We start from the raw sequence: 17,752 nt of genomic DNA on the forward strand, positions 1-17,752 counted from the left end.
GATAGAGTACGCGCATCTGTCTTTGTGTGTGGGGTGTGCTTGTGTCTGACAGATGAATCCTGTCTTCTAGATTAATGTACATTGCAAGTCTGTTCAACAACTGAGGCCAAATGGCCACTTAAATTAGATGTGATTAAATACTCCAGTGTGATTCAGGTTCAAAGACTGTTAGTAATACTAATCAGCACACGCACACACACACACACAGACACACACAGACACACACAATCACCGACTGAGGATGTGGGAGACAAGGTTTACAGGCAGACTAATCACAATAATGCCCCTTTTTTATTGTTTTAGGAAGACATCGCTCAGCAGAATCCCGCAGCACCACTTAGTGAGCACCCACAAGGAGACGGCACTGTAATGCGCTTTGTTAATTTAGAGACTGGAAACGATTTAGCTTGCATTGAACCATGGCAGCCACTTTGGTTCAGAGGTTTCATTTTGTTGGGCTCAGAGCATCTCGGGTTCGATCAGCAATTTTCTCTTGGGACTGACGTAGGGGAATGCAGGTGTAATGAAAGTGACAACTATTTCCTCAAAGACAGCAGCATATGCCATGCTTCAGCTGTAATTTGACACACACTGTAATTATATTTGAGTTAAGGGTTTCATTGCTGCATTGACATAATGTCTAAAATGGCTGAATTTAAATAGGACTGAAGAGAATTATAGGACATTTCTTTAGATGGAGTTTTTTCTGGAGGAAAATTCATCCTTGTTATATATTATATTATAATTATCTTTTTTATTATTAGAAAACTCAGAAAACACAAATTTATTCAACAGAGACAGTGTAAATGTCCTTCATGAAGTGCTCAGAAAGTGGTGGCTCTCTGCGTTTTCAGATACATTCACAAAAAGTGGGGTTGATTCCCTGACCTTTTAAAAGCACTCTTCTCTTGCACCAGCCCGGCTTTACCCTGTGTTTCAACTATTTAAACTGTAGAAAGTCCCATTCTTAATGGTGGCTATGCTGTGCAGTTAAAAAGCAATAATATTGCATTTAAGCATTCATGCTCTATTTACTGTAGCATTTTGACCCGTAAAGATAAAATTCTGCAGCTCTGTCTGTGTGAACTTTATCTTAAAAGAGATACGAGGCGTTTGCTGTGAGGCTAGTTGGATGTGGTTCAATATTTTTGTGCTTCCATGTCTGGCAATGTGGTGTAAAGATGGCCATCCTGCATGTAGGCTTTGGCCGTTAATCTGACACGGTGTTTATGATCAGTGACATATTGTGCTGCATTCCTTGCCCATATATGACTCTGTTCATCACCTCTTCACTCTATTTAACTCAGCCAAAGAAAAAGTAGTGAAATGGGCACTGCTGTTGTGCCATTCTTTAAAATCCAGAATTCATCAAGTTTGTTAAGCTTTGTAATGGTGAACTGTATGAGGATGGATTTTATAAATACAGTATTCTATATGGACTTTTTATTTATTTATTTATTTAAATTTTGAGAATTCTTTAGCTGATTTAGACTAAGAATGGCCAGCTCAAGAAAAATAAGCCTGCGGTCTAAGGCACTTGCTCTGTTACAAGTCTTATGTGTGTGTGTGTGTTCCCATTACAGTGAGCATTAAAAGGAAAAACACTGGAGGTGTGGGGAGACGAAAGTGTCACTTTGGTCCTGCGCTGTGATTAATGGTGTGATTAGCTGCTCCAATCCATGTCAGAACCCACATGCATGCACACGCAAACACATGCACAAGATACAAGTACACACCAATACACAAAGAGCTATTAATGGCCCTGAATGGGAGAATCCAGAATCCAGATGCGGCATGCAGATAATTGTACTAAAAACATCAAATGTGGAGTCCCAGGCCAGCAGGACTTTATTCTGAGTTCAGCGTGTTTATTTTTCGTAATTTAGTTATTTCTGCAGGGACTTAAATCATGGAATAAAAACACCCTAATGCAGGTCAATTTTTAATAAAGACCGAAGTGTATTTTTAACACACCCTCCTTTCTCTTCCTCTACCTTTCACCTCACACAAACCCACAGATGACCTCGACATGCTTGTTTAATACCCTCTTAATTTCAAATGCTCTTGAACAGTCTGGAGTATTCAGCTTAAAATAACTTAAGTGTCTACACTGAAGGTATGAACCGGTGAACTAGTTTGGTATGATGATCATTCAGACAAACTTCTCAAAAGATGAAGACAAAAAAAATATCATAAAATGAGCTAAAGTGTATTTTGTAGGAAAGTGTGTTTAGACATTCTTTTTTGCCATTTATCTTTTATTTTTGTCAAAGAAAACAACATAAAGAGCCAAAGCAGAGGTTTGTCCATGCCTGGCTAACTTTGAGAATGTATATGCTTCTGAATGTTCTTACCAAAATGGGAAAATTTGTTAGTCACAAATTTAGTTTAAACACATCCTGCTGATGACTGTGATGAAGACAGTCATCACTGAACTTCCCCAAAGACACAGACTTTATGCAAGATCAAGCTCTGTGGGATTAAATTAGTACATCTGGTTGTGTGTATGATGAAGTTTGGTGGTATGTCCTCCTTGCCCCCCTGCACCTGTGGACAGTCATTTGAAGCCACCCCCTCTGTACACAGTCACAAACATGAAAACACACACAGACACTGTGGGAACCAGGGGTGACATAAGAAAGATGTCATATCCTCCTCAGTCTGCTCCATTAGGTCCTATTACACTATTACATGCTCATGAGTCATAGTAAGGTACCACAAATACTACACTTAGCAGACCACTTCAAAGATGTCTGCTTCTTTTCTGTGGAATCTCTGTCTGAGTTTAGGGAGCGCTGGAATTACTGAGCTTCCTGTGACATCTCTATATGCGCAGAGGCCCACAGCTGCGGTAGGGCTTTCTGTAGTCGACACCTGTCTGTTTTCTAAATATTAAAAACGTGACGTGACTTGCTGTTAACACTTTACCCATCAGTCAGTACAGTCCTTTTCTTTTTCTCACCCTGTCAGGCAACAGGCTTTGCTTGCAGCTATCAGTGAAAAGGATGCCAACATCGCCCTGCTAGAATTATCCTCCTCCAAACGCAAGAAAGCCCAGGAGGAAGTGATGGCTCTGAAGAGGGAGAAGGACAGGCTCATGCACCAGCTCAAACAGCAGGTAAATCCACCATATTTAACTACAAAGCTATTTGTTTTGCCTTTTGGTCACATTTTACAACAGATTCTGGCATTGCTAATCAAAGCAGGGCTACAAATTAAAACCTGCTGTAGATCATGATCGTTTACATTAGATTCAAACCTGCTGCAGATCATGATTGCTTACATTAAAGATACCTCATGGGAAGAGTTTAGAGTTTTAAAACTAGGAACAGATAGATGTTAATAATTCCTGGTAGTTAACGGAAAGTTCCACGCCTCTAACCACACTTATTGCATTTAGTCATCAAAAGCAAAGTCACTCAAGCAGAAGCTGTGATTCCAGATCCAGGCACGTAAACACATACGCAGAGCTGTTCCCTCAACAGTCATGTTGCAGCCCGAGTAATTACATGCGCTGAAGTCGCACACGTATGTTTGTATCACCGGTGAATCACTAGCAGACTTTTCTGTCTGACATCTTGCGGTGAAACAGAGATAAATCCCAGAACACACGTGTACCTACACACATTCACCTATTTCCCATCCTACCCAGGCTCGCAGTATGACACGGGACTGAGAGAAGTATGTGGATCATTAAGGTCTAGTCAGACCACATCAGTGACTGATCTAACATGAATGTTAATAGTAATGAGCTAACAGCAGGGAGTCCATATATACGATCTCCTGAGTCACAGGGGCTTCTGGGAAAGATGGTGCATTTAAAAGTCAACAGATGCAGTTGCTGGTTGTGCATTTAAGTGCAAATCTATGTTTGTTTGTGCCTCGTAAACGGGAAAGAGGTTCGGGGGGGGGGGGGGGGGGGGGGCGGTGCAATTCCATTTGAGGAATTTCAAGGAAAGCCTATTATCTGTTAATCGCCATTGGATTCGTCATGTTTTCCCGTTGGGTAACTAGCAGTTACAGTACACCTGATGATGCGATGAGCTCTAATTGCAACGGTGTGGTCTGTAGGCCTAGGGCAAGAACAAAGGGGTACAAGTGAAGAAGAAAAGTGAGGGAAAGCTGATGATGAGCATGCATTCCACATGCATGCTTTCTTCTTTTTCGTGCATGCAACTAGTCTTTACTTAAAGTCTTTAAAAATGCATTAGCATGTAAATTGTAAATATTGGAGCTAACTGCAGTGCTATAGACACAGTGCCAGAGCTCTAAAAATGCAACACCTTGTCATTTATTATGCTAGGGAGGTCGTAAGGTAAGTAGTTCCTGCATTACTGTGGTTCATTCCATTCTGCAAAATGAGCTCTCTGGGGGTTATGTTCCTTAACATCACACACACACAAGCTGTCTGTCGACTGACCCATTGACACACATATCAGGATAGGGTGCTGTCCCCAGGTCCTTAACTGCAAGTGTCGGAAGGAAACTGACCAGGAAATGCCAAAGAATTATGGGACTTGAAGTCTCTTAGGAGAAAATTGATCTTGACACAGCAGATAGATTTACAGATAGCTTTGCCCCGTCTGACCTCCCCATATCCCTCTTTTTCAAGATCTAGTACATATGTGTGTGTGTGTGTGTAAGGCACGTGCTCGAAGACAAACTTTTCTTTCATTGGACTTGCATCCCTTTGAGGCAAAGACCTTCTTCAGCACAGACGAACCCATTTGCAAACACAGAGACACACACGAAGAGTGTAGCGCTTAGATTTGTGAGGAGAGAGTCTGAACAAATGTGTCCCCATGTGGGAATACTCTGCAGCCAGGTGATAAATGGCCACACATCAGTGGTGCTGTGAAGCTGAGAACAGAGAATTCTCATATGTGTTTCTGTGACTTCCTCTCCTTCTTTTTTTTTCTTCTTTTTTTTTTTGCACTTGAGCATCCATCCTCTCATTAAGGCTGACTTGTGTAAGACTATTTGCCTGCCTAGAGCTGGGTCCCTGTTCTGTTTTTACTAATGTTGCACATACGCAAATACACCCAGATGCAGATAAAAAGGAGCGTGTATAAATGTTGTGAAAATGGTGCAGCCTTTCGCCAGCTGCCTGTTTATTTAAGTCCTTTCTTGTCAGCCTCTTGTGTCCATATGTGTTAACACAGCCTTTCTCTAATCAGGGCAGGGCTGTGATTTACGGAGGGCTTGGATTGAGGTTTGGGATGCAGCTGTGAGCACAGCAGCCGTCACTGCAGCGCTTGGCCCAGCAGCTGCACGTTATAACACAGGCAAAAAAACACACACTGCACAGGTACAGCCCACGTCTGTTTTGGTTAGAGGTGTCAGTAAAGAACTCTATCCCCCAGTAGTGCCACCTGTGCCTGTTCGAGACTGCCTGATCTACAAGCAAACCTGGAGGCCATTACTGTGCTGTTTACCTTGCAAAGCTACTAATTAACACTAATTAAAACACACACATTCAACCTCTCAGGCATTTTATGTGTGAACACCTTCTTTGCACTTGCATGCAGGAATGCTTCAGTACGAAGAGAGCAGATGAGTGACTTTTTTGTCTGTGTGTGTGTGTGTGTGTCTGTCTGTCTGTTGGATAAACTTATATGGCCACATGTGGGCTGTCCTGACCACACAACCAGATTTTTCCAAAAGCAATTCATCACGTCATTCGTTGGTGTTTGTGTCTCAGGTCATTAAATATTAAATATGTGCTCTCTCTCTCTCTCTCTCTCTCTCTCTCACTCTCTCTCTCTCTCTCTCTCACACACACACACACACACACACACACACACACACACACACACACACATGCACATACAATCTTAGACTTCTAGCTTCTACCAAATATGGTTGTTATTAGATGAAGAGGAACAAATAATATGGTTCCTATTAAATTAGCAGCAGTGACAAATACATATATTTCTATGTGATTCTTTTTGCTGCATATCAGTCTTGAACATTAGAATAAGCAACACAGATTTTAAACCATGTTATTAAGTATTGCGGAAGCCGTATCAGTGCAGTAGTTTCATCAGCTGCGGCATATATGATAGTCATTGTCCTAGCCTAAATGACAGGTGTCAGCTCTGTTGAACTGAGACCAGTCCTGCCCAGTCACACCTGCTAATGTCAACACCTGAGGTCATAGAGGGCTGTACACCTCAATCTTGCCTTTAACACCTCTAACCACTGGTCTGGTGTCTACTTGAGCCCTCCTCCTCCCCTAACTTTTCATCTGTACCCTTGTTGCCTCTCTCACCACAGTGTCAGAGGTTCTCACCTTATCTGAGCTGCTCTTCTGCGATTTAAAGTAATTGCTAACCTCTTTAATGCCAGCCACATCCGCTCCTGTGATCCTGACTGGCTCGTTTCCTCAGTCATTAGGCCTCAGCTTCTTATCTCAGCAGCAATGTCCCCAGGCCTCTAACTACTGTAACACCATCTCCCTCCTATCTTCACAGCTGACTCGAGCTTCTTTTTTTTTTTGCCTCTGCCTGCCATGACTGTCTCTCATTTAAACAAAGGGGACTGTAACATCTTGGATGGGAAACATCTTCATATCTTTCAGTCATCTTCATCCCACCTCTGCAGTCATGTCTGCCCTCAGAGGAAATATCTGCAGTTAAGGGAATAAAGCTGAGCCTGTCAATATATCTGCACCCATTTTGTCTCTGTCTATCTATCAGACAGCTGGCCTCACTGCAGTCATGCTGATTGTTAATGTTAGTCAGACTAGGCTGTTATCTCTGTCCAAAGCAATGATGTTGGCAGCATGACAGCCTCTTCCACATTCACACAAACACACACAGATGCACATAAACTCAAACAAAGGACACTTAGTCATACCCATTTACAGACATGCAGAGAGACGCATATTTGAGTGTAATTTTAATCAGTGACATCTAGAATGAGGTTGCTTCGTGCAGGCCAGAACGGCTGTGGCCTTGGGCAAAACACAAAACACTAACTAACTGTTCTTACTAGGATTTGTGTAATCCAATTAAATGATAATCTACATTGTGGATGACATTTGACAGACTTATGACTTTTTCATCAGGCGCTCCGACTCACTCAATTTATGACCTGTCAAATGTCGTTAGCGGCAAAGTTTGTAACATCTTCGACGGCTTTCAACACCCCCACCCCCACCCAAAAAAAAAATCCTCAACCTAATCAGTCTATGACCCAGAGAATATTTTCAAAAACAAATGAGCACCGCTGTGGAAAAATGGCCTAGTCTGTGGTTGTTATAATTATACGTGTTAAAATTTTCGTTGTCGTTTATCTCTGTGTTTTGTTTTGTTTTTTTGTTCACAGACTCAAAGCAGAATGAAGATGATAGCTGATAACTACGAGGAAGATTACATCCATCCCCAGCATCACCCTCATCATTCGCACCACATGCACCCAGCAAATGTCCATCACCGAAGCTTGCCAAGAGCACCCCCCCACACCAACCACCGACCCCCTATGGAGCAGGTCAGCATGAGCACACTTGTCTAGAGAAATCAGTTCAGCTTGAGAGCTGTTTACACAGGTTGACGTGACGTAGGCTCTCGCCTTCATGATTTTAAAACCAATTTAAATTTCATATTTGTCATTTCACCACGAGTCAGTTGTGGTTAGAACTGACAGCATGAAATTTCCCTTTTCTATTTCCCTCAGTTTTTTCTCTCTCAATTCCATTTCTTCTTGCCAAAATTATTTATATCATTTAGAAAAATAGGCCTGAAGGGGACACCTGCCAAATGAGTGTTTTTGATTGAAGGTATTTCTATGTGAGATTAGTTTATGTATCATTTATCTCTCACTCACGCTCATATCCAGCCTTGCCTGAGGACAGACTTAATTTGGTTGTTTGAACACCGTTAACGGAGAAGAAACTGATTCTGTTAGTAGCCCAAAGTTTCTGTATATTTCCCTGAAAAAAAGTGTAAATGTGCATAAGCATGTGCTTGCCTGTAGGTATGCATTCGCAGACGCATGCAGAGGTGCACACCTGAGCCTTTGTTGATGTTATGTAACCACACGAAACCACTAACAGGAGAGAGGAATCTTCAAAGAAAGACCGAGATGATGACTACCACAGCACTGGCTGATAAAAACTTCTTGTATTCTGCATGTAATTTAAACTCATCACAGCTCTTTTCAGGCACTGATTGGGGGGGATTCCAAACTCTGAAGATGTGTGCGCGTGGTAGATTGTGGGAGGGTTAAGATGAATACCTGGGGATTTCCACTGAGTCGAATTTTGTTTGTTCTATTCGATATGCATTATTGCATCTTTATATACTATACATATTTCTCAAACCTCTTTCTAAAATGGAATCAACCATGCACCGGGCATCCCCTGCATTCACTAACTAAACACACACGCACATGCTTCAAAGCACACAGCTGTATCCATGCATACCCCTCACATACCTAAGCAATATGTAATGATTTGAATACATTTTTGCTGTTAGCGCCTATGAATCTAAAATACATTAGAGTTATATATTATATATACAAGTCGGACATGCAAGCAGTTGCAGTGTGTTCAGTCTAGATCTATATTTGAAGAAAGTCTATAGGAATGTAGACTATGTTCCACTGAAACCACCTTGTAATCCCACAAGCACTACTTTAACACCTTGCTTGTGTTCTCTATGTTATGTTATATTTTAAATTTGCCTTGGTAAAATATTATCACACTATTAAACCACATTATTTCTTTGTATCACTTGCAGACACAGTAGACTTTCTACTAAACTGTGAACAGCAGGGGTTTCGTTTTTACTATCACACATTACTCCATGTCACTTTGTACTTATAAATATCTTTGCCTCAGTATGACTACCCAGCGCAGTTTTACTGCAACAGTGTTTATAGTGTTTGACATATGAAACAGTACCTCTCTGCAAGTGATATTTCAACTTTTTCAAGTTGGACTGAAAACAGCTTGCGAAAAAAGTATTATTAGGGTTTCTGGGAAATCTTGTTAAGAATGTACAGAATAACAAAATAAGTCATAAATCTGTGGCAATTGGCTGGATTATGCTCACTATTAAGGGTGAATTTTTATGTCTATACAAGAGAACTGCGATGGCTCATCCTTTCTGTGCGGCGTTTGGGGGAAAACGAAAGCCGAAGATTAAAACGCAATGTGCAAGAATAAGAAAAGAAATAGAAAAATGTTCACAGAGAACAGATTAGACCTTGGATTAGAGAAAAAAAATCGTGAAATGTGTGATAGCATTTTTCTCTGCTGTAACGATGAAAAATCATTCTCTGAAGTTTGGAAACTAGTTGTTGCCGTTTCCTTGGAAATGTCTGTTCTTGCGAGCTTTGCTATTCAAACACATTTTAATGGTTTTGCAAAGTCTGACGTCAAACAGATCACCGCGTTGTGTAAACTTTGTAAAAACTCACTTTAAACTAAAAGTGGCAGCATGTCGGGCCAGTTGCAGCCCACGAGACAAAAGAACGCAGTGGAATGGGAGAAATGTCTGTCTCTCTGAAATTCAGATGCTAACTCCTGGCCTCAGTCATGACTCAAGGAAAATTTAGCAACAACAGACGCCCTTGGTTTTCTGTGTCGTGACAGGACAGGGCACTAGCAGGAGGAAATCGTGGGGGACGCATTTTATATTTTGAAAGATATTTCCAGTTTTGAAAACGCTGACGTTACTTACTTAGATCCTGATTTTACTTAGATGCTGATAACGATTTAGCCAGTGTGCAGACCGTCCAGCTGCAGATGTTTTACAGAGTTCATTTCCCTGTTTATATGTTATTTGTTATTGTTGCACATCTGCTCCAAGTGTTTTTTCTTTACCATGTTTGAAAAAGGATGAAGGATAATAGCCTTGTTAGGGTTGCTTTCCTTTTCTTTTTTATAACTTTAATTGGAAAAAAAAGATAAATCATGTTTAATGCTAGTTTTTTGCCCTGGTTGCATTGCCACAAAAGAGAAACATGAACATGTCAATCAAGACTATAACTTCACCTTCCTGTTCTGCATTTAGGATTTTTTTTGTACCTTGTGTCAAACACACAGTTTAAAATGACAAGCAGACCCTGTTGACAGAGGTCAGATATGCCACCTCATTGTTTTTTCCTTATTTCTGATCTTTGACCTTATGGGAAACTTTAGCAATTTACTTGACTTCCCTGAGGTCATAGTGTTTATCTCCAAACACTGGTCTTCACATTTCTTTTGCCTCCTTGCAGTTTAACTGACATGTTTAGTTACGCTTTTTTTCCCCAAAAAACATTTTGTTCTGTCTCTCTCTATTTCACCTCTAGTTGATATTGTTTTACCTCTGCTCATGATTTATCCACTCCACCAATTTCTGTCTTTTCCTTCTTTAACATCTAGTGACATCTCTCTTTCTCCATTTCCTTCATTTCCTTACTGTCCCTTCTTTTCCTCCGTCATTCCCATTTCAGTTATAATAAACAAGTGTGGCTAGGTCAGTGGTTCAGTCCGTTGCCGGGTCCAGGAACGCCACTTGAAGGATGATTGATGATGATAATGATAATGATGATGAAGAGGCTCTCCGTGCTCACCCTAGAGACCACAATGCTTTTCCAAGATACAGCTAGTGCCATGAATAACATACCAGTGACCACACATGCACTTTTTTTTTTTTTTTTTGTATTTGCGTTTGCGTTTGCACGTGCTCACACACAGACACATACGGCTGCAAATTTAAGATGCGTGAGCACACATCCATGCGCTGGCATGTTGGATACACAAACACGAGAATACACTTTCAAGTTTTCCAAGGAGCCAAAACCACATCTCATTCAAATCTCATTGCCACAGTTATTAAGTTCAAACCAATCCTCTAACTGTACTCCCAGGCCCCTACTTAATTAGTAATGGAGTTAGTGAGAGGACAAGTGAAAAATACTCTGAGGTGACATGCACAGGATGTGGATTTAGCACCCTAGGTTTGTGTCTCAGCATGGAGTCTGTGCAGTTTGACGGGCATGTTGCGTTCATGTTGCTCTCATTTAGGCATGCCAGCACCGCTGCCAGATGCTTGGCAATAGCCTCGGAAGGAAATAGAAAGCAGCCATAAAGTGTTTATCAGAGACAGAATTATACAACCTTTTCTTTTAGATTGTTGTTCTTTATTCTAAGTCCTAACATGCTGGCTGCTTCAACTTTATGAGAAGTAGCACATGGTATTTGGCCTGTTTGTGTGTATGTGTGTGTGCGTGTTTAACCTGGCAGAATGAGTGGTTATAGGTCTGGCTCTGTTTACGGGGCCTGTCACAGCCATTCACTGCACGTTAGCTTTTAGCACGTAGCATGTTCCATTGCAAGGCCATTATATCTATAGCTTAGCTGCTGAGATGTAGCCTACTGAGTTTACCGAGCTTGTCACAACTACTCAGTTCAACCAAAGCCACCATGGAGTACAGCCAAGAATTTTTTTTATTTTTTTTTTGCTGGAGTGTCACATTAGCATAGACTCTGCTTTACTGAAGACTATTTTAGCATTGTGCAGGCAAGGGTTTGGCTATAGTGAGCTGCCAGGTCATGCTAACTATCATATTGTAAGTGTCTAAGTGAATTAGCCTTCTGGTTAGCAGGGCTCTTGTCTGCACAGTTTCAGTCTCAAGGAAACACCTTATGTGTTTAGTTATTGGTTTCTAACAATCACACTGAGGAATGGTGATATCATGCACAGCTTTTCTGAATGAGAGCATGAGCAGGATTGTTTGGATTTTAAGTCACAGGGGTTTAAGGCTGGACAGGAAAGTTAGTTAATGAGACTCAACCCAATAAACCAGAATTTGTGCAATGAAATGATGAGGAGATGATAAGAATGATGATGCATGTTTTTAATGTTTACTCACAGGATGATGAAGAGGGAATATGGGCATGACGACCACCAACATGACCACCCACATCCGTTTCTTCACAGTGAGTTTCCGCACAGCTGTTGTTACACCTTAGGCTAGTTTTAAAGTTAATATTAGCCCTTGCCAGAGTGTCATACTGTACATGTGTTCCAAATACTTTAATGATCGTATACACAATACGCTTCTTCAGAAGGCTTGAGTAACCATTAGACAGGAACACTGATGATACCACAATAACCACAGCATTACCCAACTCTGACAGAGGAGAGTGTAATAGAGCCCGACTTTTCCATTGCTTGGGGATTTCAGTTGACTAAAGAGCGTTGTTTGATTCAGTTTTATGTATATGTTTAGAGTTTTACGGCTGCTTTTCAGAGAAGTGTTCATATGCTGATTGTGCTGAGTGTGGCGCATGCACTCTGGGGCTCTATAGGAAACTGTGTGTTATTAGACCTATATACACCCAGCAGCCTAAAGCGAACATACCAGGGCCCATAGGTGATAAAAACGACACAGTGAGAAAAACCAGAGATGGATGAGTCTGTCTCTCCGCACCCCACTTTTTCAGTCATAGTAAAGTTTTACCGCCCTACCCCACCCTATTGTGTGCCAGTGTGTGGGGTAGCTAATTATAATACAACACAGAACAGTCATGAAAGGTTTTTTTTTCAAGGCTGAAAGCTAAAAAAGCATAAAATGAAGAATGTCAAGTCATAAAGCATAATTCCTGTTTGGGGAGTTTTATATCGAAGCCCCCCCCCCCCCATGGGCTTAGGGTCCCTTTGAACACAGACGTGCAGAAAGAGGTCTGTGCAGGGAGGTAATGGTTTGCTTCGAGCTAATACATGTGTGTGTGTGTGTGTGTGTGTGTGTGTGTGTGTGTGTGTGTGTGTGTGTGGTTTAAAAGAGACATATAAATGTACATATGAGGGACAACAAAGGTAGGGAAAGCGAGATGAAAAAAGCAAAAGGGCCCTTATGTATTTATGTGGGAATGGGAGCGAAAACCAGGCTGCATAGTATACTCATAGTTTCCAGTGCATCTCATTCCTTTCCCCCAGTAATCCACAGGTGGACCATCACAAGCAGACTCTGCCTCTAACCTCAACAACTTAGAAGTTGTGCACTTTGCCCTAGCACTGCTTTTGGGATTAAGAGTCCTATAGCGTGAGCACTTTCTGCAGTGCAAAGCGTTTGTGTCTTCAGCCACGCTGTTTGTGTGCGCATTTGCAAGTGCGTGTGTGTGTGTGTATGCATGTATGTGTGTTCAAGTGAGTGTTGGTGAGCTATACAGTGGCGGAGCAGCCCACATAGCCTATAATCCAGTCCATGTGTGCTGAGAATGCAGCAGTGTCAGGATTCACCGTAATGAAACAGACCACACTGCCCCCTTTCTCCCTCTCTTTCCATCTCTCCATCTTTTTTCCATCTCTCCTGCTCTCTCCACCTTTCTTAGGGTTTAACTTTGCCCTGCTCTAACACATTTTCCTTAAGGTAAATCTGGAATTGGACCCATGATTAGCCTACTGGTTTAGTATCTCCAATCAGATATCATGATCTTCTGCGTATACATGAGTGCGTGTGTATGTGCACTTGTGTATTAGTTCTTCTTATCCTAATCTAATAGAATAAGCCAGACACATTAGCCTTTGGTGCAGAGTGGTGTTGTGGCTAGCGATATCAGTGCTGCTCATCTATCCACTGCTGTTATTCTGGCAGTGCAAAGCACGAGCGCAGCTAACGTGTATTAGCCATCCTCTATGGGAGAACAGATGGGAGCTATTCAGTGGTATGTAGCTACAGCGCAATAAGGCCAGACCTAATCCCCATATCCTGTCCCTGAGTGAGCCCTCCCTAATATGAGCAAACAGAGATGACAGCACCGATAGACAAATAGCCAGGGATCTGTGTGTCTGGGCGCTTGTGTGTATGCTAGATTTGATTGGTGTTTCTTATGGATAACCTTGAGTCCCGGTGCTAGGCTGCATTCCACAAGAACCTAAGTGCTGAGTTTGAGTTGGCAACTTTGAGTTCTAAACATCCAGGTGTGGATTTGTATTGGTTAGCCATGGTTCTGTCTTACAGACTCTGATTGGCTCATTGAGGTTGTGTATGTCCTGCTGTTGATTACAGAGGTTTTGTTTACCCGCTGGCCTCCTAGACCCCACCTCTAATGAAATAAGAATGTCCTTTTGGAGTGAGAGCAGAAGAGAAGGGGGTCAGAGGAAAAAGTGAGGGAGAACATGAGGCCAAAAGAGTGAAGCACAGTGTGGGGGGTTTCTGGAAACATTATGCTTTTATCCCACCATGAAGTTATTTGTACTGAATAAAGCAAAAAGAAGCTCAGAGGCTTTCCAAGTGAAGACAGAAATGTGTTTGTGTACATGTATGTATTTGTGTTTGCTCACATGCATGTGTGTGCACGCACTTTGTTCAGGTTAAAACAAGTCAAGAAGATGGCTTTCATTTGCCCACTCTTTGTTCGCAGAGGATACAGTGTTTGTATGGCAACATTGTGTATGTTTGCGAGCATCCCAAGAGTGTCTATGTGCAGCGGTGGATTGCTAACCTGTTGATCATTGTCAAATTAAAAGTACATCTCAGAGCACGAGGGAGAACAAAGACAAGAGAAAAAAGCCCAAAATCCAAACAGTTTAAACCTGGAAGTATTTTTCTCTTTGTTGGTTTGTTTGTTTTTTGGATCCAGCCAATCTAGGATCATTAGGAAATGACACATGGTCATGGTTAGCTAGCAAGTCAAGATGAAGTTTGGAAGAATGCACAACATAAACGACATTGTCAGAGACATCACAGTCCTCTTAATCCTCTGTCAGCCTATTGAATGGATTTTACTTAACAAATGGAGTGGACATGGAAATAATTAAAGGGCAGAGTGGAGCTGAAATCCAAGCCAGATTAAAGCACAGCAACTTTGGGGGCCATGTGAGCAGGTAAAATTTTCATCTCCTCATCTTCCTCCTGTGCACTGCAGGCCAGAGCTTACTATATCTTAGTCCAGCATAAAAGGACTGATAATTGTATAGCTCTACTCTAACTGAGGACTCCGTGTGCAAGCCACATTCCCCATCCATACAGTTGTATCCCTTTAGGCACTTTCTGTATTACATACACACTCACACTCCGATGGTTGCATCGGGAGTAATTTGGGCTTCAGTATCTTGCCTGAGGACACTTTGACAGACACACTGGAGAAGCTATGGATCAAACCACTTCTACCACTTCTTCTACTGAGGGTCTCTCAGTTCATGTTTTGCCTTGACAAAACATAGCTGATATGTTAGCGTCCAATTTCGTTAAGAAATAAATACAAAGCTGAATCCTAATCTTAACGTAATGTAACCTTGAACAAAGTTTGTTTGAGTTTTTTTTGCTTTTTATATATTAAAAGTGGATAGAGGGCCTTTTATGTCCCCAAAAGGAGGAATTCACATTTAAAATGTCAGCAGAATACAGTATGTAGTAATATATGAAGTACTCCTGGTATGTACACTCACTCACCCTCAAAGTGGCAGAGCTGGCCAGAGCTTTCTGTCTGTAGTTTTGAGTCATAACCAGAAGACTGGGAGTGATGCTTTCTAGAGATTACTCCCCTTGAAGGTGTTGATCTCTTTAAACATACATAGATTTTAACTGGGATCTGTTTTGTTAAACATAAACACTAGATATCTCAGCCCATTGCATACTTTTAAGAGATAAAATCTCTTTTATCCTCTGTTTATGGCTATCAAACAAAGTTGCCCTATAGGTTTTCTTGTAGACATCACTATTCTGTGTTTTTTTTCTTCTTTTCTTGCAACAGCCTACTGATTATAAATGAGCTCCAGGTATGAAATAAATATAAAGTTGTATGTGCATATCCATGAAATTGAGCTTTTACAGACCATAAGTGCTGTGCACCATAAAGATGGTTTCTGTAAATGCAATTTTACAGCCCATAATCACAGTTTTCTTTATCTTCAGGTTGATAACAAACCTGAGACCAAAAGTTCCTAAGTAGTTGTAAAAGAAACTAAAATCATATAAAAATATAATGTGATAATTTCAGTCTCACGTTGTTTATAGATTTCTAACTGTAAACAAAATAGCAACCTTAACTAGCTTATCACTACATAATTTAAACTCCCCAGCCAATTCAACAGGCTCCTCTTTTCAACTGCTCAGAAACACAGGTATCTAATCTGGCAGTCACATGGCACATCGCAGGAACACATTACATTTAGGCATGTAAACATGGTCAAGACGATTTGCTGAAGTTCAAACTGGGGGAGAAAGGTGATTTTCGTGACTCTGAATGTGGCACGATTGTTGGTGCCAGACAGACTGGCCTGAGAATTTCAGAAATCCCGGTAGATCAGAAACTATTCTACTGGGATTTTCCCACATTTTCTGTAGGGTTTACAAAGGATAGTTTGAAAACGAGAAAATATCCAGTTAGCAGCAGTTCTCAGGGCGAAAATGCCTTGTTGGTGCCAGAGGTCAGAGGAGAATAGCCAGACTGCTTGGAGCTGTTAGGAAGGCAACAGTAACTCAAATAACCACTCATTAGAACCAAGGTATGCAGAAGAGCATCTCTGAACACACAACACAAAGAATCTTGAAGCAGATGGGCTACAGCAGCTACACCAGATGCACTCTTGGAAGCTAAAAGCAGGAAACTAAGGCTACAGTTCGCAAAGGCTCATCGAAACTGGACGACAGAAGGTTGGAAAAATGTTGCCAGGTCTGATGAGTTTCAATTTCTACTGCAACCTTCAGGTGGTAGAACTAAAAGAATATATAGACAGAATCCATCGCCAGCCTCAACGGTATCAACCTTAGTACCAATTGAGCATTGTTTAAATGAGTATTGTTGTTGCCCATGTTCATCGATTTATGACCAAAGTTTTCCCATCTACTGATGGCTGCTATCAGTAGATAATGATAATGCATTACTCCACAAAGCTCAGAGATTTTAAAATTGGTTTCTTGAACATGACAATGAGTTCACTGTACTCGAATGGCCCCTATAGTCACCATATGCCAGTCCAACAGAGCACCTCTGAGATGTAGTGGAATGAGAAACTTGCATCCCGGATGTGCATCTGACGATTCTGCAGTAACTGCAGAATGTTTCCAGCACCTTGTTGAATCTATGCCACGAAGAATTAAAGCAGTTTTGAAGACTTGCTGGTACCAGCTGGGGATCCAACCCAAAACCAACAAGGTATACCTAGTAAAGGGAATAATGTAAGTAGCTTCCAGTGAAAAATGACGCCAGCAGCTGACACAGCCCTGCCACTATTTCCTGCACCGTGTGCCAGGTTAGAACTAGCAAACAACTATTACCCCACGCATTCATTATTACAAGCTGACAAACTGCCTGAAGAAATATCATCTCCTTTGTATCAACATGAGTCAGTAAATGTTCATTAATGAATACACTGTGGATTTTCTAAACAGTCAGTAGTCTGCTCGAGACGACGCTTTATAAATCATACCCTTAATTTATGTGTGAAAATAAAATATTGTTGAAGCAATTATAGTTAGGGTGGTGCCACTAGAGTCTCGTCAGAAACAGAAACTACACTGGGTCATTGAACTCAAGTTACCATTTTGTTTATTGTGTTTCTTATAGGAAGTCGTTTCCTATAATTCCAATATTTTGTCTACCTTTTTTTTATTAAAGTTGTAGTCTACTAGCCAGTGAGTGTGTGCACAAAATCTGAATGTATTTGGGTAATGTTTGGGTTTATGGATACGTCTTTGTTCAAAGCTGTGCTGCGCCATGTGTCTTTGGTAGTCAGTGAACCATGGCTTAGGGGTCAGTAGAGGCGTCTGACCGAGGCCATCCTTCAGCTAGCTGTCAGCATAATCAGTCTGT

The 17,752-nt window shown here is 41.3% G+C and overlaps 2 protein-coding genes across 2 annotated transcripts in view; both read left to right on the top strand.

Annotated features, from left to right (window-relative positions):
* Positions 1 to 7,515, top strand: part of LOC134619253 (ERC protein 2-like) — a 112,960-nt gene extending 105,445 nt beyond the window's left edge. The window contains exons 15-16 of the mRNA XM_063465021.1: positions 2,971 to 3,118; positions 7,330 to 7,515. Of these exons, the coding sequence (XP_063321091.1) occupies positions 2,971 to 3,118; positions 7,330 to 7,515 (334 nt within the window). The remainder of the gene's footprint in view (positions 1 to 2,970; positions 3,119 to 7,329) is intronic.
* The window catches only part of wnt5a (wingless-type MMTV integration site family, member 5a), a 57,536-nt gene continuing 47,167 nt past the window's right edge, over positions 7,384 to 17,752 (top strand). Inside the window, exons 1-2 of the mRNA XM_063465473.1 lie at positions 7,384 to 7,491; positions 11,868 to 11,932. Coding sequence (XP_063321543.1) covers positions 11,885 to 11,932 — 48 coding nt within the window. The 5' untranslated portion in view covers positions 7,384 to 7,491; positions 11,868 to 11,884. The remainder of the gene's footprint in view (positions 7,492 to 11,867; positions 11,933 to 17,752) is intronic.

The sequence above is a fragment of the Pelmatolapia mariae genome, linkage group LG20, assembly GCF_036321145.2.
Source record: "Pelmatolapia mariae isolate MD_Pm_ZW linkage group LG20, Pm_UMD_F_2, whole genome shotgun sequence".
Lineage (NCBI taxonomy): Eukaryota > Metazoa > Chordata > Actinopteri > Cichliformes > Cichlidae > Pelmatolapia > Pelmatolapia mariae.